General features: G+C 46.9%; 3 protein-coding genes and 1 long non-coding RNA gene across 4 annotated transcripts; 2 read left to right on the top strand and 2 right to left on the bottom strand.

Annotated features, from left to right (window-relative positions):
- Positions 1-6746: 6746 nt before the first annotated feature.
- On the top strand, positions 6747-8991 carry LOC120677455 (40S ribosomal protein S13). Its single transcript, XM_039958611.1, has 5 exons — positions 6747-6892; positions 7025-7097; positions 7183-7321; positions 7402-7588; positions 8748-8991. The coding sequence occupies exons 1-5, from the start codon at positions 6870-6872 to the stop codon at positions 8779-8781; spliced, it is 456 nt and encodes a 151-aa protein (XP_039814545.1). The 5' UTR covers positions 6747-6869; the 3' UTR covers positions 8782-8991.
- A 2522-nt stretch (positions 8992-11513) lies between these two features.
- LOC120677457 lies at positions 11514-12221 on the bottom strand. Its single transcript, XR_005676332.1, has 2 exons — positions 12018-12221; positions 11514-11952 (listed from the first exon to the last, which is right to left on the bottom strand). It is a non-coding gene; the product is annotated as an uncharacterized LOC120677457 (long non-coding RNA).
- Positions 12222-13080: 859 nt separating this feature from the next.
- On the top strand, positions 13081-15077 carry LOC120677456 (40S ribosomal protein S13). Its single transcript, XM_039958612.1, has 5 exons — positions 13081-13226; positions 13315-13387; positions 13515-13653; positions 13769-13955; positions 14739-15077. Exons 1-5 carry the CDS (start codon positions 13204-13206, stop codon positions 14770-14772), a joined length of 456 nt encoding a protein of 151 aa, XP_039814546.1. The 5' UTR covers positions 13081-13203; the 3' UTR covers positions 14773-15077.
- A 387-nt stretch (positions 15078-15464) lies between these two features.
- LOC120677454 (28 kDa ribonucleoprotein, chloroplastic-like) lies at positions 15465-18163 on the bottom strand. Its single transcript, XM_039958610.1, has 4 exons — positions 17595-18163; positions 16696-16797; positions 16224-16529; positions 15465-15800 (listed from the first exon to the last, which is right to left on the bottom strand). The coding sequence occupies exons 1-4, from the start codon at positions 18090-18092 to the stop codon at positions 15741-15743; spliced, it is 966 nt and encodes a 321-aa protein (XP_039814544.1). The 5' UTR covers positions 18093-18163; the 3' UTR covers positions 15465-15740.
- Between the last annotated feature and the right edge of the window lie 5594 nt (positions 18164-23757).

Here is a 23757-nt window from a genome sequence, read left to right as displayed (position 1 = left end):
TTCCCGATGTCACCACTCCTTCAGACCGGGTTGTTTGCCAGTCCTGTTCCTACTGCTGCTCCAGCGCCTGCTTCTCGGCCTAGTGTTTGGACTGCCGAGCAGCGTGCAGAGTTTCTTAGGCAGCAGCAGATCCTACACCAGCTCCAGCACCCCTCGGCTCAGTCCCTCACTTTCGAGTCACCTTCACAGCCTGAGGTGCTCCGTCCGTCCGTCGTACGCCCCACTCAGCCAGACCTGACTCCCGTCACGTCTGCTCCTCCGACGGACTCCACGGTCGTCGCCGAGCCAGCTTCTACCGCTACACCAGCTACTTCTGCTATTCCGACGACTCCGGTCGAGCAGAAGTCCTCTTCGGTCGACGACGACTGGACGGACGACGACGTCGACAACTCCGCCGCTCAGTTCTCCACCGGACCCAGCCTGAAGACCCCGCCTTCTCCAGCTCAGGATTAGTTTGCCTTCCTTTTTGGTGCTTTGTTGCCAAAGGGGGAGATAGATAGGGGGAGTAGAGATAGGGGGAGCTTGGTGATTTGTGGCGTGATTGGATCTTCATGGTTTTTGTGTACTGGACATTTTATTTGGATATTGTGTATGCTCTGTGTTGACATGTCCCTACATGTGCTTTATTTCAAGTAATGCTTACCTGTTTTTCGCTTTATTCTTCATATCTTGTGTATCTCTACTTTGTGTTGTCATCAATCACCAAAAAGGGGGAGATTGTAGCGCATCTAGGCCGATAGATGCTATTGGTAAGTTTCGGTGATTCATGACAACCGTATGCGACTAACATGTGTTTTGAAGGAAAACTCTTTGACTGGATTAGTCTCATATGAAATATGAAAGGAGACCCCTCAATTCAAAACAATCTTGCGAACCAAGGACTCAATTTGAAAGCGTAAGGACCTTTCTAGTCTCAAGTGTCACAAGGAGATGAAGGACACTTGTTTTAGCTAGGTTTTATAGTTTCTAGTTCTTGATCGTACTATTAAGAGGGGTTCATGAGTTAGTAGCTTGATCAAATTTGAGTTGGCCTTAGAAATCTTGCACACTCGCTCAAAATCAGCTCAAGATGGTCAATAGAAGTTAACACAACACTTGGAAGAAGAAACAATCGAAGTTACATTCAAATCCAAGTCAATTCAGCTGAAAACAAAGAAAAACAGCAGCACCGGTTGAACCGGTGCCCTAGCGTCGGAGCAACCGATGCTTGGCGGAAGGACCGATGCCCTGTCGGTCTATCTTCTCTGGATGCAGGCAGGAATCAAGTCAAATAACTCTATAGCACCGGTTGAACCGATGGTCAAAAGATAAGCACCGGTGCATTAGAAGTACTTTGTTCCAGAGGGCATGTTTTGGTGGACTTCAACTTCTCTTCAGCACCGGTTGAACCGACGCTTAAGAATCAAAGCACCGGTGCATTGGATGTACTTTGTTCCAGAACGCTTGTTTGAGTTGATCAGTGAACCTCTTCAGCACCGGTTGAACCGACGCCCCTACGGAGCATGCACCGGTGCAATGACGCAAGCGTGGATACTGTGTCAGAACTCCAACGGTTACTAATTGGACACAGAGAGACCGGTTGAACCGATGCCTATACTTTCTATCCCGTCGGTTCTTCCGGTGGTCACGGTTTTTCTGCAGAAAACTTCCAACGGCTATGTGACCTCCTCCACTCTATATAAGGGTACCCCCTGGCTCATTTCAGTTTCCTTTTACACCTTAAAAACCTGAGGCCACCCTTGAGAAGAAGAGAAAGAGCTTTGAGCAAAAGAGAGAAGATCTAGTGCTTTGTTTGTGCTTCAACCTTGAAGAATTAATCCTTTGCAAGTGTAGCAAGTGTGCTTGAGCTAGGGCCAACTGAGTGTAGGTCAAGTGAAGGCTTAGGAGCTTGTTACTCTTGGTGATTGGCAGCACCTAGACGATCTTGGTGATTGAAGGTGTGTCTTTCGGAGCTTGCCAAGGATTGTGGGAGCCCGAAGAAGTTTGTACGTGGCTTGAGCTCCACCACGCCGGGATGGTGAACGGAGACTCTTAGTGAGCGCCCAAGTCTTGGTGACATGGGAGGTGACAAGACTCTTAGTGAGTGTCACAACGTGGATTAGGGGTGTGTGCCAACACATCGACACCACGGCAAAAAATCCGGTTGTCTCTTGCCCACTCTTTCATTTCAAGCATTTACTTTCATGCAACTTTTCTTATGCTTGACCTTAGAGATCATAACTTAGCTCTACCTTGCTTAGCTTCTTTTCTTTAGTAGCTTGTGTAGTTTGCTTAGTTAGCCGGTTGGTGAATTGAGCCGTACTAGCTTTGCATAGGTTAAGGTTGTTTTAATTGCTTTAGAATTTTGAAAAAGGCCCAATTCACTCCCCCCCTCTTGGTCCATCGATCCTTACAACCTTGCAAGGTGGACCTAACCAACACGGCACGTATAAGCCCCGTCGGACCACACGCACCAACCATTCCCCTCCCCGCCTCGAACTACAGAACCGCCCCACCTACATATAGTCAGTCGGGCTCAACGAGAGACCACCAAAAATAAATACATGCATCCCCATTTCTCCGTGACTACCCGACTCGCCCTAAGGGGTGGTGATGAAGTTCTGTACTTTCGAAGCAAAGTAGTACTAGGCTTACCGGTTTCGACTACCTCCTACTCCCAACATGTGGTTAGTACAGTTCAAACATGATCAGTAGGGCCAACAACGGTACGGTCCTCAATCGACACAGACGAGGCTAAGACACCAGGAACCATGTCATGTTGCCATACCTATATTTCATCATCATTCCCCTGTCCGGTCTCAAATTTCCATTCATTCCATATTGCATTCCATATCTCGTATACTGGAATATAAAGATAGCTAAAAAATCTCGCGAGTAACCAGAAATTACTCGACTTTTGCCCTATAGCTCACGAGTGACAGGAAATCACTCGACTTCTACTGAGATCTATTAAGCATAGCAGTGCTATCGACCTATACATATGAGTATAAGACCAAGGAAACCTAGGGATCATGCAACTAAGGTTCCAGACAACTCCTAAAAACGTAATGCACAAGTAATACACATATAATAATTTATAATTTAAAATAATAGGTTATGCACCGGGGCTTGCCTGGGATTAACACTGAGTCAGTGTTAGTTAGATGATACTCGCTTGGCAAGTACCTTCCTTTGGGTCATGCACATCGGGATCCATTCATCCATCTTCTAGATGTGTCCACCATTCACCGTCTTCTGACTCGGCTCCAAAATCATGTGCTTCACCTCCATGCGTTGTACATCTAGCGTACCTAGATGAGATGCACCAATGCGGATGTCTGAATGCATGGCAGTGTAGTAGATGATACAGCAAAAAGGACAAGCGAGGCTGGCACAATGTCACGATTGCATGGGCACGAGCATAATGCCATATAATGTGATACGATTAAAAGAAAGACATGACTGGCAATCATTTATCGAGTAAACACACCAAACAAACTCAAAAGACAGTTGGGTTGGTGCTGAAATACTAGAGTTCATTTAATTTATTTTAGTCTGAAGTATTTCCTTCTAGAAAGCATTACTAAATTTATTTAGAAAAGCCAAGCAATACGATAAAGCAAGAAGGATTAAACTAGAACTTGATATAACAAGCGAGCAAGCATAAGCAAGGTAAATAAAGACAAACCACATTTTGATATATCAGATTTAACATAATTTATACATGAACAAGAATTTAATAACTGAATTTACTATTTAGTACAGTATTTATAAAGAAGTTTGTACAACTAGAGAGCAGACACAGGCAACATACAGCGAGATGCTTATCAATAGTTGCAGCAACCCTACACTAGCTTAACACACAAGCACTTCATACAACCAACAGGTCAGAGGTAATTAAAGTGTTTCAAAATTTTGTTAGACAGCTCATGAAAGCTAGCTCCGATGACTAACCACCAGTCATGACATCATATGTACAAAACAAATGTTTATTTTCTTCTAAACCTAATATACATGTTCTTTAATATTAAACAAGCCTATTATGAGGTAAATTAGTAACTCAGGATATGAAATTCTTACCTTAAACTACAAACATTATCACTAGTTTACCATGAAATTGCTAAAGCATTTGAATTGTTACAACTTCATTTACGGAATTATTACAAATTATCCACATAAATCATTAGCAAACAATTAATGATTTCCAACAAAACATTAAACTAAAACATGTCATATTATCTACCCAAAGCATATATCTAGTCGTGAGGAGCATAACAAAATAAGTTTCGTCACTTATGGTTCAAACTATAATTTACTAGACATTAAACAAGTTTAGCACATTTTCTATTTTTACACCTTTCTATTATTCATAACTTAAATCAATAACTCAGTCATGCATGCATCAATAATTCTGAAATTTTTACCACAGAACATACATCACATGACTAACCTACCATAAAAATTTCACAGCAAAAAGGAGCAACATAACTACATATATGACTTTCTCCCTAACAAGCATGGAATAAATTCTAGGACAATATTTTTCTACTAACACATATCATGTTATGTACCCACTGCATAGATCTACTAACAAGGATTCCAAAACATCTTCATTTTCTATTTTACGATTTTTCCATGATTTACTATGCATTTTCAAAGTTTACAGCCACTTAAACTAATATTTAAACTAGAGGAAAAACTATTTAGAAACTGAAGATAAACCTGTAAGAAAAGTTGTAGATCTTAGAACAAAGAATCCAACAAATTTTAGTTTGCAATTTTCTGATTTTTCTATGATTTACTATGATTTTTCAAAGTTTCAGCCAATTTATTGCAAAATAACCCTTCCGCAGCACTATTCATATGAGTCTACGGTTGTGCAGATAAGCCCCTGAACTTGTTTCAATTGTCGCACAAGGTCCCTGGTCGCGATTTTGAAGCAGGGGAGAAAGGGAAACGGCGATTCCGGCCATGGGGGCTTGCTGGCGGCAAGGGAGAGGTGGAGGAGCATGAGGGCGACGAGGACTACCTGTAGGTGGGCTTGGTTGGGGTCGGGGGCGACCGGAGAGGCGCCGGCGGTGGTAGCAGCACCTCGGCGGCGGTGATGGCGGCGTGCGGCGGCGCTCCAGCGAGGGAGGACGATGGGGCGGCCATGGAAGGATTCAGCAAGGCCGGCGGAGTGGGGGCGCTCGGCGGCCCAGCGCAGGGGCGCATGCACGTGGCTCGCGGCGAGCAGCAGCATGCCGGCGGCGGCATGGCTCGGGAACGAGCGCGAAAACTCACGGAACGCGATGGAACGAGGAGAGCATGAGCTTCAGCGAGTCGAGGGAAGTCCATTCTAGCCTTTGGTTGTCGAAGATGATGACCGGAAGGGGGATTTCACCGCCAAGTGGATCTCGATGGCCATGGCAGCCGATGGTGGAGCTCGGGCGCGAGCAAGAGAGGCCGGTGTGGTCTGGGAAGGAGAGGAGGGAGTGAGGCACCTGGGCGAAGGGATAAGGGCGCGGCGAGATGGGCACGGCATGGGCACGGGACACACGTCGCGCGCAATGCGTGCGGGCGGCGTTCGTGGCCAACTTGACCACGGCGATGACGAGCAGCAGACAGTCAAGCCAATTAGTTTTGGGTTAAGCACGTTTAGGTTTTACTAATTTCGTAGTAACCCCTGGGGTGTTACAGGAGGTTTCTGCCTGTTACACCTGTATGTGTTGCCTATAGTCCTCCAAGTCTGTAAGTTTTTTTTCCAATAAAACTGTTGCGGGTGAATCGAAGGAATTCATTAATTGTTGAGTTCTCTCCTAGCCTCAGAAGGTTGAAAAGATAAGCGAAAGGATTCATTTACTATACACTTGAATAGTTGGTGCATGCAGTTCAGAAAGCTGTGCTGAGCTACCGCTAACTGACATCATCTGTAGATATCTATCTGCCTGTAATCCTAGCTTGGTGGTGGATCTTCAGTCAGCTGCTGAGCTCCCCTGCATACATTGCTCGATCATTCTTTCGCTGCTGGCGGGGTAGTTGCCCAGTTGGCTAACCGGATTCTCCTTCACCTGTTCTGTTCACAATGTGGCACAGCTATTTCGGCATGTGAGGTCGTATGGGGGTACCTGCAGTGGCGGAGCCAGGGGTGCTAGGGGTGCTCTAGCCCCCTTAATGCCCAAAACGTCATGGAGCCCCTCCCCCCCCCAAATTTTGGAGGTCATTGATGAAGGAAGGGGGATCAAGGAAGAAGAATCACCAGCCCCCCTGCCTTCCCCTGGGTACCTGTTCGATCAATTACCACATCATCAAGTTTCTGAAACTTTCAGAATGCTCACAGCTAGCTATACCTGCAACAATCAGGCTACAAGACATACACCTCGAATTGCAGGAAATATCACTGAGTTCTCCAGTTCAGAGTTTGAACGCTTCGAGCATGCTGAAATGTCCATTCAGCTCAAGACTCCGGAAATCAGATACTCCAACGAACAGTCATGACAAAGAAATTCCAAAATCTATAACTTTTTGGTACTAATATAATCTCATAGTTGAATGAATTTCAATCGTAAAGTTTTTTTTAGATTAATTTCAACCGTAAAGTTGAAACAAGCCAAAAGACATTTTCAAAGATGGCTTGAAAACAGAGAAATTCCAGCAACTTAAATGCCGCTCCCTGGGCCGAAACATCCCGCGTAAACGAACGGAGCCCATCATAAGGCCCAGCCCAAACCGGGCAGCCCTAGAAGCGAAACCCTCAGCGCCGCCACTCACTATAAGTAGCTCCCCCAAACCCTAAGGCCTCCCCTAACGCCGCTCGCGTCCCCTCTCGCCCTCGCGCCGCCGCCGCCGCCGCAGCTGCTGCCGCAAGACCCCACCCCGCCGTCGCCGGAGACAAACCCCCAGCCGCCGCCATGGGGCGTATGCACAGCCGCGGGTAAGGCCCCCCTCCCTCCCTCCGCTCGTGGAGCCATCGCGCTCCCTCTCCCTTCGGCCGTGGTGGCATCGCTCTCTAGCTTTGTGAATTCTGTCTGAGCGCTCATGGCGGATGTGCTGCTCCGTGACCCAGGAAGGGTATCTCGTCGTCGGCGCTGCCGTACAAGAGGACTCCCCCGACCTGGCTCAAGACTGCCGCCTCCGATGTGAGTGGTTTCCCTTGTCATTCCTCGATTCGATTCGGGCGTCGTTGGCTTCCTTCCGTGTTTGATGCGATTCGTTGGCTGGTAGGTGGAGGAGATGATCACCAAGGCCGCGAAGAAGGGCCAGATGCCGTCGCAGATTGGCGTCCTCCTCCGTGACCAGCACGGTATCCCGCTAGTCAAGAGCGTCACTGGTAGCAAGATTCTCCGCATCCTCAAGGCCCATGGTGAGAACCCGTAACATGTGCTCTTGTTTGGTTGTCAGTGTTTGCGCGCGGTTTGTTAATGAGTGGATGCGCTATCGTAGGGCTCGCGCCGGAGATCCCGGAGGACCTTTACTTCCTGATCAAGAAGGCGGTGGCGATTAGGAAGCATCTGGAGAGGAACAGGAAGGACAAGGACTCCAAATTCAGGCTCATTCTTGTTGAGAGCAGGATCCACCGCCTTGCCCGTTACTACAAGCGCACCAAGAAGCTCCCGCCCACCTGGAAGTAGTAAGTCAATCCAGCCCATTCATGTGCCTCGTAACTGTATCTCTGAAAATGTTCAGTGCTTGTTGAATCTGTAAGTTTTATTGAATGCGGTTCGATGATATGCAGTGCTGGATCAATTTTAATATGTTTAATTCATGTAAGCTAGCTTGGCATGTTTAGTGGGTGAAGATCTGGTCTACTGTTTGCTTAGTACAATAACATATCAACTCATGTAGAATGCTACAACATTGATCGAATACAATTTGATTACAATTGATAATCTGCTTTGATTTCTAGCAAAAAAATCATGCTGTATCGTTGGATACAAGTAATGTTCACTAGTAAACTTTGTAGTTTCTGAAATCATGAATCCTTTATAGTTATGTTAATTTGAGAGGCTGCTATTGTTTTCAGACCTCCATTCAAGTTGTAGCTAGTTCATGTTAGCTTACATGTAACTGCTGAAAATTTTTCTTGTCAGAAGCAAAGTTTTATAGCCTTGACGGACCTTATGTGTTCATGATTATATAGTCACAGGATTCGGGGTTGATGCCTCGTCCCACGACCCGGGAACGCCGTTGCGATTCGAGGGTCGGGGTCAAAGAGGGTCAATGTCCCATTCAAGATTGGATCGCGTCCCGGTTTGGGAGGGGTCGCAGCCCCATTACTAGCAGATTTAATTGGGATAAGAAGGTTAAGGGTGTGGTTTTTGTTAGATAATGAGCCGAGTACGTGTACTATGGTCTAAATGTACTCTTTTTATACATTTCTTATATGCTTGTGCAGATTAGTTTCTTCATTAGTAGCACATATATAGTTTTTGTCTTTTTAAAGACGCATCGACCCGAAAATATCGACCCGGATGAATCAGGGTCACGTTCCACATAATAATTTATCGTTCCACAGAGGTATACCCCCTTCGTACCACAATTTTATAAAGTGACGACCCTCGACCCCGTTCCTCGACCCAGGAACTTTGTGACTTATGTTCATGAACATAGGCATACCATGTTTCAGGGGTGTTCCATATTCTCTGATGAATTAGTATAAGGTTCATCACTGTTTTTTAGCAGAGCACATGACCACATGTTATGAATTGCATTTGTTTTTTCTCTACTTGGACTCCATGTGTGGACTTGTTCTTATTGCTGATCATGGATGTTTCCTTGTTTTTGTGCAGTGAGTCGACCACTGCCAGCACTCTGGTGGCTTAAGTGATCTCTTCAGATGGTGTGGTCTTTAGCTTCTTTGAGATTGCCTTGTTCTAGATATGAATTTATGTAATGCTTAATGAGTCTGGAGCGGGTTAGATGGACAAGGAACCTCAACTTTTTCTATGTTTACTTGGAGAATCCCATAAACCATTTTTGGTTTCTCGAATCTGTCTGTTAAACGTAACATGCATCCATGTTTTGTCCCAGATAGCCCCCTTTTTGTCGCATCAGCTAGCATCGTTATGGTGGTTTACTATTCATTGCTCGTGAATCCTCCATTTCGTTCTGGTTGATTGTTAAACGGAGTAGAGCGTGAGACAATTCACAGTATTTAACCAGCCTCGAAATGTTTCTGCATAATAAACAACTATATGTGTCAGTGTTTGACATATGAATTATGAAACTCGTTAGCGTGTTGGAATCGGCATCATTGGTCAGCGTGTTATGACGAGTGTAAGTGTAGCGGCGAACAAAGTTTCAGAATGTGTCAAACCTTGTTAGGTCAGCGTTACATCGACGAGTGTTTACTTCCAAATTAGATTCAGAAAAGAGTAGCCCAGCCACCACTTCAGCATACAGTATAATCCACACATTGCAATTTCAATCTCTTGTTAGGTTCCTCTGCTGTCTCTTTTCTTCTTTCTTTGCATGTCAGGTTCACTGCTGGTAGAATATGGCTACGTTCGCCGCTTCGTTAGTTGGGGTATGAGAGGCACATTAAGTCATTGCCAGTCGTGTGTTGCTGTGATGCTGCTTTTCTGGCAGTTCGTCTCATTTCCCTGCTTTGATATTGTCAGTATTAGTATTACATCCTTTTTTGTTATTATTGAGCCTTGAACATCATTGTGGATCCAACCTTAATGCAGAAAATGCACCGCAAGCACCTCTCCAGACAATACTAGCACATCATTCTCATGTTCATAGGACTTGTTGCACCAGAGTAGTGACTTCCGCTCCATTGAGTTGACGGTTGACGCCTAACAAACCCCCGCTCGGCAAGGGATTGCCGGCGGCCTCGTCTTTTATCTAACCTACTCTTTCAATCTCACACGTTTGGTCTAGAAGAAAAGTGACCTCACACACCACCACCGAGTAGATTCACAATCCACTCTTGACCGTGCTTGGCCAAAGCTTTATTGTGTAATATGGAAAAATTACCACTCCAACATGGACAAGCACATTTCTCGACCATGGATTGGACGAGAGTTGTTGTCTATGTGCTTAGTGGATCCTTCATGGACGATCCGAGAACTGTTGTGCATAAGCTATAAATCTGCTAGCGAATCTAGCAATCATTGTGGACGAGCTTATGAAAGGAGTTGAAGAACACCAGTGAATTTAGAGTCGCCGAGAGATCTATCTTACTTGAGTTTTTGGCAAAATAGGCATATTCGTCCCTCAACTGTTAGTCGAGTCGAGAGTCAAGTTAGTCCCTTAACTTCCAATTAGATCAATTCAGTCCTCCAATTTCTATTTTTTGGGTCAATCTCGTAACTCGTCCTAGTTGGTCGTCCATGTCACCGTGCCACATCAACCTAAACATTTCCTTTTTGCTGGCTCATCACAAACCAAATGTCATATATTTTCCCTTCATCTATTACAAGGTCACTTAAACTCCATGCACCTCATTCTCTCATCTCACACTCAGTTTAACATTGAGTAAATTGAAAAGCAAACCATATTTTTAGAGAAAATGGTGACCTTAACAATAAATGAAGGAGAGAGGGTATGCAAACAAGACTTACGATATTTTTTAAAAAAACTCGGCCGGGTGGGGAAAGACCGCCCCATCGATATTAACTTAAGAAGAAGCCTCGGCTTCCCCGACCGAGAAAATCTCCGAACCCTGGCCCCGCCCTGACATTGGGGGACGTAACCCCGGGAACTGTGCCTGGGCCATGTAAGGGTCCTCAGGCCGACCTGGGCCGTCTCACAACCAGTGCTTTGGCACACAGAGCCAGCGAGGAGATTTTTTTATCCTCAGTCTGAAATTCGCTCCCACGGGGAGTCGAACTCAGGACCTGAGGGGTGCCGCCGGAATGACTAACCAACTGGGCTAGCATCCTTTTGGCAAGACTTTGGATATTTTGCTATTGACGAAGGATGACATGACATGTCAACGTGGACAGCCACCTAGGATAATGGATAAGATTGACCTGAAAATAGAAGTTTAAAGACAAAATTGGTCCAGTTCAAAGTTGAGGGACTAATTTGATCCTTATGTGATAGCCGAGGGATGGAAATGGCTATTTTGCCTTTGCAAATTCCATTTCCAATTGTCAACAAAGTTTTTCAGTAAGCACGTATCTGCAAATAGTACCATTTTAAGGATCCAAATGAAAATTCTGTCAAATAGTACTAGTAAGCATCCCGAAACCCTAACCCGTCCCCCTCTTCTCGCACTCGCGCCGCTTTGAGGCAATTACCTATGTGCCATTATAAATTGTTGCAATGACCTACATACCATCCAAATTTTAGAAAGTTCCATGTACCCTTCATGGAAGTTTCTTTTACCCAGGTGCCACTCCCGTCAATTTTCCTTGTAACAGCAGTTAACTTGCATGGGAAAAGACAATTTTGCCCCTAGTTGTAGAATGCAGCATATTTTCATGTTTTTACATGTGTACCACTGTTAATTCTGCCAGGTTGTACGTGGAGTAATCATGTATATGCGCACATAAAAATTACCCGCATCATATAATCAAAATATAATATTGCAAGATAGGCAAAAATTGAACAATCAACACAACCACAATTAGTATTTAAGTAAACAGAATTAGACATAAAAGAGGTCCAAATACATCATCAACGTGCATAGTCAGCTTGATCAAATGTCAAGTTTGCACACAAAAGATGGCCATATTGACCTCATTACTAGTCTGAACTCTAAACATAGATTCAAGTATTACAAAAGCATGTCATACAGATGCAAACTCATCAAAGATTTAGTTTTTTCTTGCTTCTGGTTCCCATGGCCGGACTAGAAGGAGAACTAGGGACCTTGCTGCGGGTTGCTGGACTAGACTTGTTTGGAGTTAATTTTTTTTAATGGCCCTTTTCTTCTTGTGTTGCTGCTGACTTGTTCTCTTGTCATCCATGTGCTGCTCACTTGGCCCAGAAGGATATGTAATTGCCAAAAGATCTAGCTGATTTGAATCTTGTGCAGACCCCCTGATAAAGGAGAGACATTAGTAAACCTATTGAAGTGGTAAAAAGAGAACTGAAAATTAGCTTACCTCACAGAGGGGTCACTAGCCTCAGCAGCTGAAGTTCTCTTTTGTTTCTTCGCACCAGTTGTTGAGGATGATTTGTTCTTCCTTTTCTTTGATAGATCTGCAACACTCGGTACGACAGGAAAGACCATCTTTTGTGCAGGTGCTGCAAGCACAATACTAGTCTCGGTACTGGCTGGTGGCACCTTCTTTTTCTTCTTTTTAGGTGGACCTCTGCACAACAAATAATGTTAGCAACTAGTAATGCATCAAACATGGAAAAATAGTTACAAACTTTAGCTTCCATATTACCTTTCAGCGAATGTTACCTTTCAACAAGCATTGCAGCTATGTCGTTTGGGTCACCATCCTTACATTTCCACCAACGATGTCCATAATGTTGACAAATTGGACACTGATGACTTCCCTTGGCTCCTTTGCTGCCACCCTCTACTGCTGCCTTGTATCTGTTTTGCCTTCTCCTACCAGCTGTTGACTTCAACAATGGAGGATGCACAAAGAAACCATGTATCACTGATGCTATGCAATTAAAAGCACAAACAAGAACTCACCCATCTGGAAGCCAATCCGGTTGCTCGGCCGCCATCCCGCTCAGATCCCGCAGCCAGACCACGCTCCCGCGGCACCCGCTCCCCCGCTCCACGCAGCACCTTCGCGCGCTGGGGCCCGCCCGCTACTGCAGCCAGGCCTGCGCGCGCGGCAGCTCCCTCTCCCACGCCTGCGCACAAGCCAGGCACCGCTCCAGCCCTCCGCGCGTGCCAGCTCCCAGGCCTCCGCGCGCCAGCTCCCGCGCCCAGGCCGGCGCGCTGGCTCGCCCGCTCCCGCGCTCAGGCCTGCGCGCGCGAGCGGCTGCGCGAGAGGGAGGTGCCGAGGTCGATCTAGGGTTAGACTTCAGTGGAGAATGGAATAGAGAACAGAGGGGGAACAACTAGAGAAGAGAAGATAGAGGAAGGGTAAAAGAGTCTATTTACAATCAGTTGGAAGCATCTCAGTTATATTTTAATGGAAAAACTAACAGCAGTGGTATGTAGGTAAAAAAAATTTCGATGAACGGTAGAGGAACTTTAGGTCATTAAAAACTTTTATAATGGCATGTAGGTAAAAGGCTCCGCCGCTTTCCCCTTCCCGCGCCGCCGCCGCCGCCGGAGCACCAGCCCGCCGTCGCCCGACTGAACACCCCAAAGCCGCCATGGGGCGTATGCACAGCCGCGGGTATCCCTCCCTTCCTCATAGCTTGGTGCTATTGCTCTAGTCCAGTGAATCTGTGTGCTAATGGCGGCTGCGTGGCTCCCTGACGCAGGAAGGGTATCTCGTCGTCGGCGCTTCCGTACAAGAGGACTCCGCCGACCTGGCTCAAGACTGCCGCCTCCGATGTGAGAGACTTCTCTTCTCCCTCCATTGTCGATTCCATTCCATTCGGGTGTCGCCTGCTTCCGTTATCAGTGCCTTAGTGGGATTGCTGATTTGGCTTGTCAATGCGTGTTTTGGTTCTCCTGGTAGGTGGAGGAGATGATCACGAAGGCGGCGAAGAAGGGTCAGATGCCGTCGCAGATCGGCGTCCTGCTCCGTGACCAGCACGGTATCCCCCTTGTTAAGAGCGTCACCGGCAGCAAGATCCTCCGCATCCTTAAGGCCCATGGTGAGAATTAGATCCCCATTGGTCGATCTACTCTTGCTATATTGTGATTTATGGTGTATTCATGTTTCGTATTTTGTGATTTGTGGTGTCTTCGTGTTTCGATGGACATGTGTAGGTCTGGCACCAGAAATCCCCGAGGACCTGTACTTCCTCATCAAGAAGGCGGTGGCGATTAGGAAGCATCTGGAGAGGAACAGGAAGGACAAGGACTCCAAATTCAGGCTTATTCTTGTGGAGAGCAGGATCCACCGTCTTGCTCGCTACTACAAGCGCACCAAGAAGCTCCCGCCCACCTGGAAGTAGTAAGTCATTTGAGCCCATGATACCTTCAATTGTTTCTTGTCAGTAGTATCTAGCTCCATATATACGCGGTGCTAGTTTAGATGACTTTATAATTGTTCTGTGCCTTGGTAAATTAACTGTGTTTCTGCCAATTACTATATAGGAGCTGCAGCCTGCAGTATTATCATTTTCTTCATGATGAGTATTTTGGATTGTGTGCAGAAGCCACTGCTTGTTTGCTACTTAAAGATAAAGAAACATGCTATTATGATATAGATTCTGCACTGCTTGAGCTTGCCTTTACAGAATGGTAGAGCCACTTTGCTGCACTGTGTCACATGTAATTCTGAAGTGGGTAGATTGGGCTTGTGCTCACTCTTTAGTTGAGAAATAACTCTGGGCTCAGGAAGTTTGATTGAGTTCAGAATATTCTTGGTTGAAATGCATCTACGGGCTCTACTTCACCATAGTTCAGAAGCTTGCTGAAGCATGCCAACCTGACACAATTCCATAGGGCATATAAATTATTCACATTTTAGTCTGTACTGTTTTGTTTTGTTACCTCGATACCACAGTAATAACAAATTTAAAATCGAACCTGTGTAACAAATATAACATCAAACAATGACTCTTGAATTTAGGGATACATAGTACTTGAGCTGATTTACCTGCAGTTATTTTTTAAGATTATGTGTTGATTTTTGTTGACCTCGAAGGGTGATGTGTGGTTCTCATACATTTTTGTTCCGGTATTATATACTGATGATATGATGTAGCTGACACAAATTCTTGCTTTGCTGCAGTGAGTCCACCACCGCAAGCACTCTGGTGGCCTAAGTGAGGAGCTCAGCATCAGAGACACTCCTAGCGGCTTGAAGCTGGCCCTATTCTTGGGATACCGCTTTAGAAGTTTAGAGCCTACTAGAAATCATGAATCTCCTGCGGAGGATGGTCTAAAACCCTTTTTGGTTCCACAGATCTGCCTGTTGTTAACTTTTGCTACTCTGCATCCAGATTTTGTCAGCTACATTGATCATTTACATTACATGGTTTGCCCATCCTGTGGTTGCCTCTGCCTTTGTTATTTCACATAATCACATTCTGGTGTATGACGTTAAATGGGTTTACAATTATTGCGATGACAACGTTGGTGATGAGTTTTGGGTAGACCTGAATAGCGGAATCTTTGATAATGTGCTTCAGCCAGGTTGTGTGGGAATCACCACAGCATTGCATCTGCTTAGTGCTTACCACGACTAGAATCACATAATTATTTGCACCTTGTACTTTATGTTTTGAGTATGTATTATCCTTACTTAGGAGCGAAGCGAGGACATGGCCACATGGGATCTATGGTGGTTGGCGGGGGCTTCACAAAACTGTTATCCTGTGGTCTGCTTGCTGTGCCACTTGTAGAGGTTGAAATGCAAAACATCGTGTTGTATGTGTGAGTGGAGAACCCAACACAAGATTGTCTATATTAGTTTTTCAAAAAAAAAAAAGATTGTCTATATTAAGACAGAGGTTACTGAGGAGGACACTTGAATCACTTGCGTGCTTAATGCTTATGGATATCTTATGGCTACAATATCAGTTGTCAATTCCGGTGTTACAGCAGACGCACACTCGTACTCAATTGCGCTACCACTTCTCTTTTTGTTGACGAAGAGAGGACTCAATACATACACAAGGGGTCATGCTTGTTAGTTGTGCGGCCTGTGCCTGGAACGTAAACCCAATTAGCCAATAAACCACAGACACAAATGCTGGAGTTCTAAAGTGTAACCCTCAGCGGCTTATGGCGACTAAGCTGACTGACGCTCTACATGAGCTTCCTTGACGACGATATCCCGTCCGAAAAAAACCTGTTATGGAGGCAAGAGTTTATATAAGCCAAGATGCTTGTGAACACAGGAGCAATATTATTGGGTATGACAAGCAGAAGACTAGAGTACAGGACTAGCAGCAGCAGGTGTTCAGAGTTAAATAGGAACTTAGGGCTGCTAAGTAGGGCTAAACTCAAATAAACATTAATCGAACTTTTATCTAGGATACTGGTAGGAAATATTTGGGCCATGTTTCAATGTTTGAAGTTCATGGGAATCGGCTCAAGTCCTTCATATTTCATATGAACTTCCTCTATTATTCAGAACACTAGGTATGCTAGGTTAATATATGTAACCAAAGTTGCAGAGCAATTTCAGGAAGGAATTTATAATGGCTGTCTTGTAAAAGCAACCTACCGGAACGACTCAAATAAATAATGAAACACAAAACTTGAGCCTTACCGTTTTGTCAAGCTTTAATGCGGCCTCAAGCTCTTCAGCCGAAGAAAACGAAAGGAACCCATACACACGGTTTCTCCCTCCTTTGCGATCTGTCAGCAACCTTGTACTAACAACGGTTCCACACTGGGTAAAGAGTTCTCTCAAGTCTTGAGGCTGAACAGACCAGGCAAGGTTGCCAACATATATCTTGTGTGGGCTTTCGAAGATGTGGTCCTTTGTGGGCGTTATATGGGTCAGGTTGACATTTTTCCTATTGGAAATGACATCAGATGCTAGTTTAACAAATATTTCACGCCCATCTAAGTCCTGAAAGAGAGAAACACATGCAAGTACAAGTTAATGACCCGTAGCCGTAGGAAGAAGGATTGGTACGTGCGACAAAAATACATTTGTTGACAATGCGAGAATGGAGTAGCTCCATTTTAGAACAGGGAAGAATCTGCAACTGAAGCTGTGGTGTAGTGTGACTCACAAATCCATCGAGAGCATTGATGGCTGTTCTTGCTTCTGCTAGAGAACGCATTGTGATAAAAGCAGTCCCTCGGCTAATTCCCGTCTCAGCATCACGTGAAACCTGCATGTTATAAAAAGCCGGGGTAAGCATCAAAGCACATTTAAAAGTCCTGGTAAGAGTTGCGATACACAAGAAAAGATTTAGCAACATCATTTCAATGAAGGCATGAAATGAAATGCAGTTTCTACTTGCAGTGTACCTTGGCCACCATTTAAAAAATCTAGCTAAACGGCTCCATGTTCAGTCGGCCAGACATTTATAAAGTAGCATCTAATATAATGTCCATGCGAAGTTCATGGTTTAGGTTTAAATTCTGCCTGATTTGTTCATCGAATAGTTCTTCATCTAGATAATTGCAGAGTACAGTAGATGTAAGACTAGTAAACTACCAGTAGAGATTCTAGACGTCTGAAAAAAATAAATTCACCATATTTGCCCGAAGAAAGTATTCAAGCCAATCATAATTGATTCAGAACAAATATACTGAATTCTAAGCCTTGCTGATGCATTGTTTGGCAATGGCGGCAAGCTACTTGTACAATTACAATGGGTGTATGCATTTTCCAAGACCGCTGATGATCGGTTGCTAGTAAACTACTCCAGTACCTAGCACAACCAGAGAGCAACTGATCTCTGCAGGCCTGCCGGGTAAACATACTTGTATTCAGAGCAAACATTCAGAAATTCTAATCCTTTGTTGCATTGTTTGGTGGGCTACTAATACAAGTTCAAGTGGCGTGGGAGGTCCGATTCCTACTAACTTACTAAGGTGCTGCAGCACGAGACATCGGATGTGCATCCGCTCAACCAGAGCGCAGGCGAGTTGGAAGCGGCATTGCGGCAGGTGGGTAGTGTACCTCTACGGAGAGGACGGTGCCGTGGGGCCCGAAGAGCACGAGCAGGTCCTCGACGTCGCAGCGGCGCGGGAGGTTGCACACGAAGAGCTCCCGCGGGCGCGGCCACTGCCGCGTCCAGCCGCTCAGGTCCTCGCCGGCGTCTGCGCCCAAATCCTCCCGGCGCGCCACGCCGTTGCCGCCCGCCCACTCCTGCTCGTCCTCCACCTCGTCACTGAACTCCGCCTCCGCATCCGACCACCCACGCTCCTCCTCCTCCTCCTTCTCCTCCTCCACCGTTTCGAAAACCGGTGGCGGTGGCGGTGGCGGTCCCGAGCTCGCTCTCGCCCTCGGGCCGAAACGGGCGTTCCCGGACTCGACGGCCGCGGCTCGGCGGGTGACGAAGGAGAGCTCCGGGCGGTGCGTTAGAGGAGGGGAGATGCGACGGAAATGGGTCAGCCTAGGCAGGTGGAGGAGGGTGTTGCAACAGTAGGTGGAGGCCGAGGCGGCAGCAGTGGCCATGGCGGTAATGGATAGGGAGCTCGGGGATTCGAGCGGCAGGAAGAGGGAGCGGGCTGGCGCGGTAGGGAGGAGGAGACCAACGGTTGGATGCCAAGCCACGTCTGCAACCTGCCGAGCAGATGAGCCGATTAGGGGATCCAAGTGCTAAATTAATTTTAACACTAACTCATCTAAATAGGAGTGCTAGCTAATATGGTGAATTAAAATTTTAGTCAAAACTCAAAAAATTTAATATATAATATACATAAGTGCTAATATGTGTTAAAATTTAGCATTCAACTTTAGCTCATACCAACAAAAAAAAACTTCAGCTCAAACAGACCCTAAGGCGGTCCGCAGTGGATTCTTTATCCCATCCGCAACCTAAACTTCCAGTAGCATATGGAGAAAATTTTGCTGCAGCGGGTTGAAGCGTCCCCTCATGAGAGAAGACTTAAATGTGTTACAAACATCAGTCCCAGGAGGCTGATGACATATTTATTACATCAGATGATTCATTACCGTACAACTCTACGCGGTAGTGAGCAGAGAAGCGCCACTATGGCGACGATTACAATCCACACACGCGACGATATTAAATATAAAAAGAAGGTCATCAGAGTCTTGCGCCATGCGGTATCTCCTGCGGGTGACCCTAATCCACAGGCAAGGCTGGGTGCAGGACGGTACCCCTACTCAACGTCGTCGGGTACAAAGTCTGGATCTTCTTCTGTAAAAATAAAGAATGGGGTGAGTACAAACGTACTCAGCAAGTCTAACCACACCCACGGAGGGGGTATAAACAGAATATAATGCACAGGGTAAATCAAGGATAAGGCTAGGGTTTGATTTGCGGAAAGCAATATTTTATGCAGGGGTTCATTTGAAAAAAAACATTTCTAAAACCAGTTTTCTTATACCGAGTAACACAAAGGGTTGATCCACACGGGATCCAAGTTTTAGACTGCTACCGGACTCCTCATCCACCGTAGCACACGGCACAACTGCCGGACACATTTCCAAAACAACTCACGCCAACCCATCCCACAATAAACACTACTTATGTGACAACACCGTAGCTCGCCCAGTACCGTGGACACGGCTATTCGAATAGATTCTTAACTCTGCAGAGGTGTGCAACTTTACCCACAAGTGGGGTACCACAACACGATCACCTTAGTGTCGGTGCAGATCCCAACAAAGCCATTACTCACCTTAGCTAGACCTGTCTAGCCATCGCGGGATGCACCAAGGGGTCATCGACCTTTCACCTAGGTTTAACCGGGACATAAGTCACACGGGGCTTATCCCTTTTCCTTAGTCACCCGTTGCTCTCAGCTCTCCTGATGGCTATCAGACTAACTAGTGGGATTTATGCTAAGCCGTTGCCCATACAACGGTCGAGTGGTTTGCACGATAGTGGAGTTAGGTGAGATGACACATCAACTCGGTCCTTAGTTGTGACAAGATGGATATCTCCCTTCCTTGCCCTGCCACACCGGCACGAGCACACCAAACGGCAAATCACACCGAAATGCCATCCATCCCGTCTAGACTCATCTTTCGAAAATCCACTTTTATCCCTTCCCACACACACACACCTTTTCTTTATAAAATCAGTTGTATTGTATGTAGGATCCATAGCGTTCTAACAGCGATTAATGTCCAAACAAAATCAGACATTAATCTAGGTGGTCAAGGAATGATCATAACAAATCAAGGGGTGGCTATCCAACCGTGTTTTCAGCAAGCAAAACATATGGAATTTTGTAACATAGGCCAATGGATTGTAAAAACAAGGACAAAAGCATGCATCAAAGGATGGGATTGAACTTACCTTCTTCGAAGCCTTCGGGGAGGTCCTGGTCGAAGCACTGTCCTTCGGGCTCGGGGTCGCGGAACTGGTCCTCGTTTACGGGCTCGCAGTACTGCTCGTCAACGGGCTCTCCCTCGTTCACACCGTGATCTACGACGCATATAAACAAACACAATCAAGAAAAAGAAATAAAAGCTTTATCGTTGAGCTCGAATCGGAAACGTTTAAGATATGAAGATAGGAGTAATATTTTTGGGTGATTCTCTACTGGCATGGCCAAAACTATGATAAGAGAGGCGTGGTAAAGTTTCGGATTGGTCGGAGGTTGTTTGGCGCATGAAATGATAGGTTAATGGGTGTTTAGGGCCTAAACGAGGGGCCAGGGACTTGTTTGTAAATAGTAAAAGGGCCTGATTGGAATTCCGAGAGTAGTTTGGGTCATTTTGGAAAAGAGTGAGGTTTTATTTATAAATGTGTTTATATGGTAGAGGGTTTATTTGGAATTATATTAAAGGAAGGGTTTAATTTGCAAAAATGTTAAAGGGTGCAAGGGTTCTTAAGTAATTAGGAGAGAGGGGAGGGGGTTCTGGGCATATTTGCCCTTCTTCTTCCCCCTTCTCACAACCAGAACAGAGGAGGGGCGGTGGCGCGTCGGCGGCGCCGATTCCGGCGGCGCCGATTCCGGCGGCTTGGTGGCTCGCGGGTGGAGGCGCTAGCGGCGGCGGCGCTGCTTGCTGAGGAAAGGGGGCTAGGGTTGGTGGTGTGGCTCGTGGTGGTGGGTGTGGTGCTCGGGGGGGCTCTTTATAGCCGAGGAAAGGCGGTGGGGTGGGCGTGGCGGTGAGGTCGGCCGGCGAGCGGTGCGGGCGGAGTTAATGGCGATGGGGCCGGTCACGGTGCTGTGGAAGCGGTGGCGCGTAGCGGGCGTGCAAAGTGCGGTGGCGTGGGCGTCGAGAACGTCGTTGAGCACGTGGAGCGGGCCGGCGTCGAGCGGAACGACGCGAGCGGCGAGGCGGGGCGAGCAGCGTGCGTGCGTGGCCGGCGGCGAGGGCGGCACAGGGCGGTGCTGGTACTGGCGGCGCGCGGCGTGCGCACGTGGGTGGGGCCGGGAGCGGTAGCGAATAGGACCGGGGCGGCCGCGCGAGCGGCGCACGTGCGCGGCGAGGCGGCGAGGAGGCTCGGCGTGCGCGGCGGAGCAGGTGACAAGACGCGGCGAGCAGCGGCGAGCGGCGCGGCGGGGGTCCTGGGCACGCTGAGCGAGTGCGCGGGGCCGAGCAGGGGAGGCGGTGACATGCGGGATACAGCGGGGCGCACGGCGTGTCGGTGCCGAGCTCGGCGCGGTGAGCGCGTGTGCGTGTGCGCACGGCTCGGGGTGGCTCGGCGTGGCGCGGTGAGCGGCCAGGGAGGTCGTGCAAGGGTGAGCGGGAGGCGGGGTGCGGCTCGGGGGCGAGCGGGGGGGAGAGCGACAGAGGGAGCTGGGCCGAGCGGTGCTCGGGAGCAGAGAGAGGGAAGGGAGGAAGGAAAGGGAGAGAAAGAGAAAAGAGAAAAAGAAAAGGGAGAAAAGAAAAGGAAAAAGGGAAAAAGGAATGGAGAAAAAAAGGAGAAGGAAAATAGGGAAAAGTGGAAAAAGGGCGAGCGTGCGCCGGCGGCGATTGTGGCGGGCGGTCGCGCGTGGCGACAAACCACTGAGCGGCGCGGGACAGGACGGCGACGAGGGAAGAAAAAGAAAGGGGTACGGTCGGTGGAAAAAATGGAACGACGATGGGATTTGGATGTCAGGACAGCGGAAAAAATCAGGGAGGGGTTTAGGGTTTAGGATTAATTGAGCTCAACGATGAAAATAAATTTTTGAAATTAACTTAGCGCATGATTTAATTAGTAAATTTTTCCGGGATGTCACAAACCTACCCCACTTAAAATGAATCTCGTCCTCGAGATTCGGCTGGCTCCTGAACAGATGGGGAAACTCTTTCTTCAGAACATCTTCGCGTTCCCACGTAGCTTCCTCAACACCGAGTCTGCTCCACTGGACTCTGCAAATCCGTACTTCAGAATTTCTTGTCCTTCTTGTGACAGTGTCCAGAATCTTGACCGGTGTTTCCTGATATCGCAAGTCTGGCTGCAGATCTATTGCTTCTATTGGCACGTGTTCTGTCTCGGGTACCTTTAAACACCTTCTCAATTGCGAGACATGAAACACTGGGTGTATGTCTGACATTTCTTCTGGTAGCTCTAGACGGTACGCTACAACCCCAACTTTCTTCAGAACTCGGTACGGTCCAATGTACCGAGGGGCCAACTTTCCTTGCACCTGAAATCTTCGGGTTCCTCGAATGGGTGAAACCTTGAGATAAACGAAATCTCCTGGGTTGAAGCTTATTTCCCGTCTTCTCTTGTCCGCATAGCTCTTCTGTCGAGACTGGGCTGCTTTCAGCTTTTCACTAATCTCGGCTACTCTTTCTTCCGCTTCCTTTATAAGTGCGGGCCCTACTAGGGCACGTTCTCCAACTTCCGACCACATCAGAGGAGTTCTGCATTTTCTCCCGTAGAGAGCTTCGAACGGTGACATGCCTAAACTCGCTTGATAACCGTTGTTGTATGAAAATTCTGCATAAGGTAAACTTTGTTCCCAATCCTTGCCATAGGTGAGAACACATGCTCTCAACATATCCTCCATAATCTGATTCACTCTTTCTGTCTGGCCATCCGTCTGTGGGTGATAAGCGGAGCTAAAATCCAATTTGGTGCCCATGGCTTTATGCAAGCTTTTCCAAAATTTAGAGGTGAACTGGGTCCCTCTATCTGAAACAATTCTACTAGGTACACCATGTAACTTTACTATGTTTTCCACATAGAGCTTGGCTAGCTTTTCTCCGCCGTAATTGGTCCGTACGGGTACGAAGTGAGCCGCTTTAGTGACTCGGTCCACTATTACCCATATGGAGTCATGTCCTTTCTGGGTTCTGGGTAAACCCACTACAAAATCCATTCCTATTTCATCCCATTTCCAAACCGGGATGGGTAGGGGTTGTAACAGTCCTGCTGGCTTCTGATGTTCGGCCTTGATCATTTGACAAGTATCACAACGGGCGACAAACCGTGCAATATCCATCTTCATCCCATTCCACCAGTATTTTTGTTTTAAGTCCATATACATTTTGGTGGATCCTGGGTGAATGGAATATGCCGAGTTGTGAGCTTCATCCATGATTATTTGCCTGAAGTCTCCTTTCTGGGGGCACACAAATTCTATCTTTGTACCATAAGGTTCCCTTATTATCCACTCTAAAATCTGGTGCCTTATTTTCTCCAGTCTGCCTCCGGATTTCCATCAGCCCCTTGTCCGAATTTTGTGCCTTTCGGATTCTGTCTTCTAGCATGGATTGGACGTTCAGCACTTGGCTGGAACCTCGAGGGACGATGTGCACATTTAATCGTGTTATTTCCTCTTGTAGATGATCGTCCTTGGGTCCATAGGATTTCCGACTTAGGGCATCGGCTACTACGTTTGCCTTCCCCGGGTGGTAATGGATTTCCAAGTTATAATCCTCAACCAATTCCAGCCATCTTCTCTACCTTAGGTTCAGATCCGGATGGGTGAAGATGTAATTCTGGCTCTTATGGTCGGTATAGATTTCGCACTTATTTCCAATCAAATAATGCCTCCAAATTTTAAGAGTGTGCACTACGGCTGCAAGTTCCAAATCATGGGTCGGATAGTTCTGCTCATGAGACCTGAGCTGGCGGGAAGCATATGCAACGACTTTCCCGTCTTGCATCAGCACACAACCCAATCCTTGTCGGGATGCATCACAATAGATGACAAAATTCTGATGAATATCCGGTAGGGTTAGTACTGGAGCGGTCGTCAGT

This window comes from Panicum virgatum, chromosome 6N, assembly GCF_016808335.1.
Source record: "Panicum virgatum strain AP13 chromosome 6N, P.virgatum_v5, whole genome shotgun sequence".
Classification (NCBI taxonomy): Eukaryota; Viridiplantae; Streptophyta; class Magnoliopsida; order Poales; family Poaceae; genus Panicum; species Panicum virgatum.
The sequence above is the reverse complement of the archived record's forward strand: the minus strand, read 5'-3'. Positions and strand labels throughout refer to the sequence as shown.

Bases quoted from the DNA above. Each gene is read 5' to 3' on its own strand.
- LOC120677456 (XM_039958612.1), top strand. From the start codon at position 13,204: ATGGGGCGTATGCACAGCCGCGG. The intron at 13,654-13,768 runs GTGAGAATTAGA...GGACATGTGTAG, and splicing joins CCGCATCCTTAAGGCCCATG to GTCTGGCACCAGAAATCCCC. The intron at 13,956-14,738 runs GTAAGTCATTTG...GCTTTGCTGCAG, and splicing joins CTCCCGCCCACCTGGAAGTA to TGAGTCCACCACCGCAAGCA.
- LOC120677455 (XM_039958611.1), top strand. From the start codon at position 6,870: ATGGGGCGTATGCACAGCCGCGG. The intron at 7,322-7,401 runs GTGAGAACCCGT...GCGCTATCGTAG, and splicing joins CCGCATCCTCAAGGCCCATG to GGCTCGCGCCGGAGATCCCG. The intron at 7,589-8,747 runs GTAAGTCAATCC...GTTTTTGTGCAG, and splicing joins CTCCCGCCCACCTGGAAGTA to TGAGTCGACCACTGCCAGCA.
- LOC120677454 (XM_039958610.1), bottom strand. From the start codon at position 18,092: ATGGCCACTGCTGCCGCCTCGGCCTCCACCTACTGTTGCAACACCCTC. The intron at 16,798-17,594 runs GTACACTACCCA...TATAACATGCAG, and splicing joins GCACCGTCCTCTCCGTAGAG to GTTTCACGTGATGCTGAGAC. The intron at 15,801-16,223 runs GTAAGGCTCAAG...CCTCCATAACAG, and splicing joins CATTAAAGCTTGACAAAACG to GTTTTTTTCGGACGGGATAT.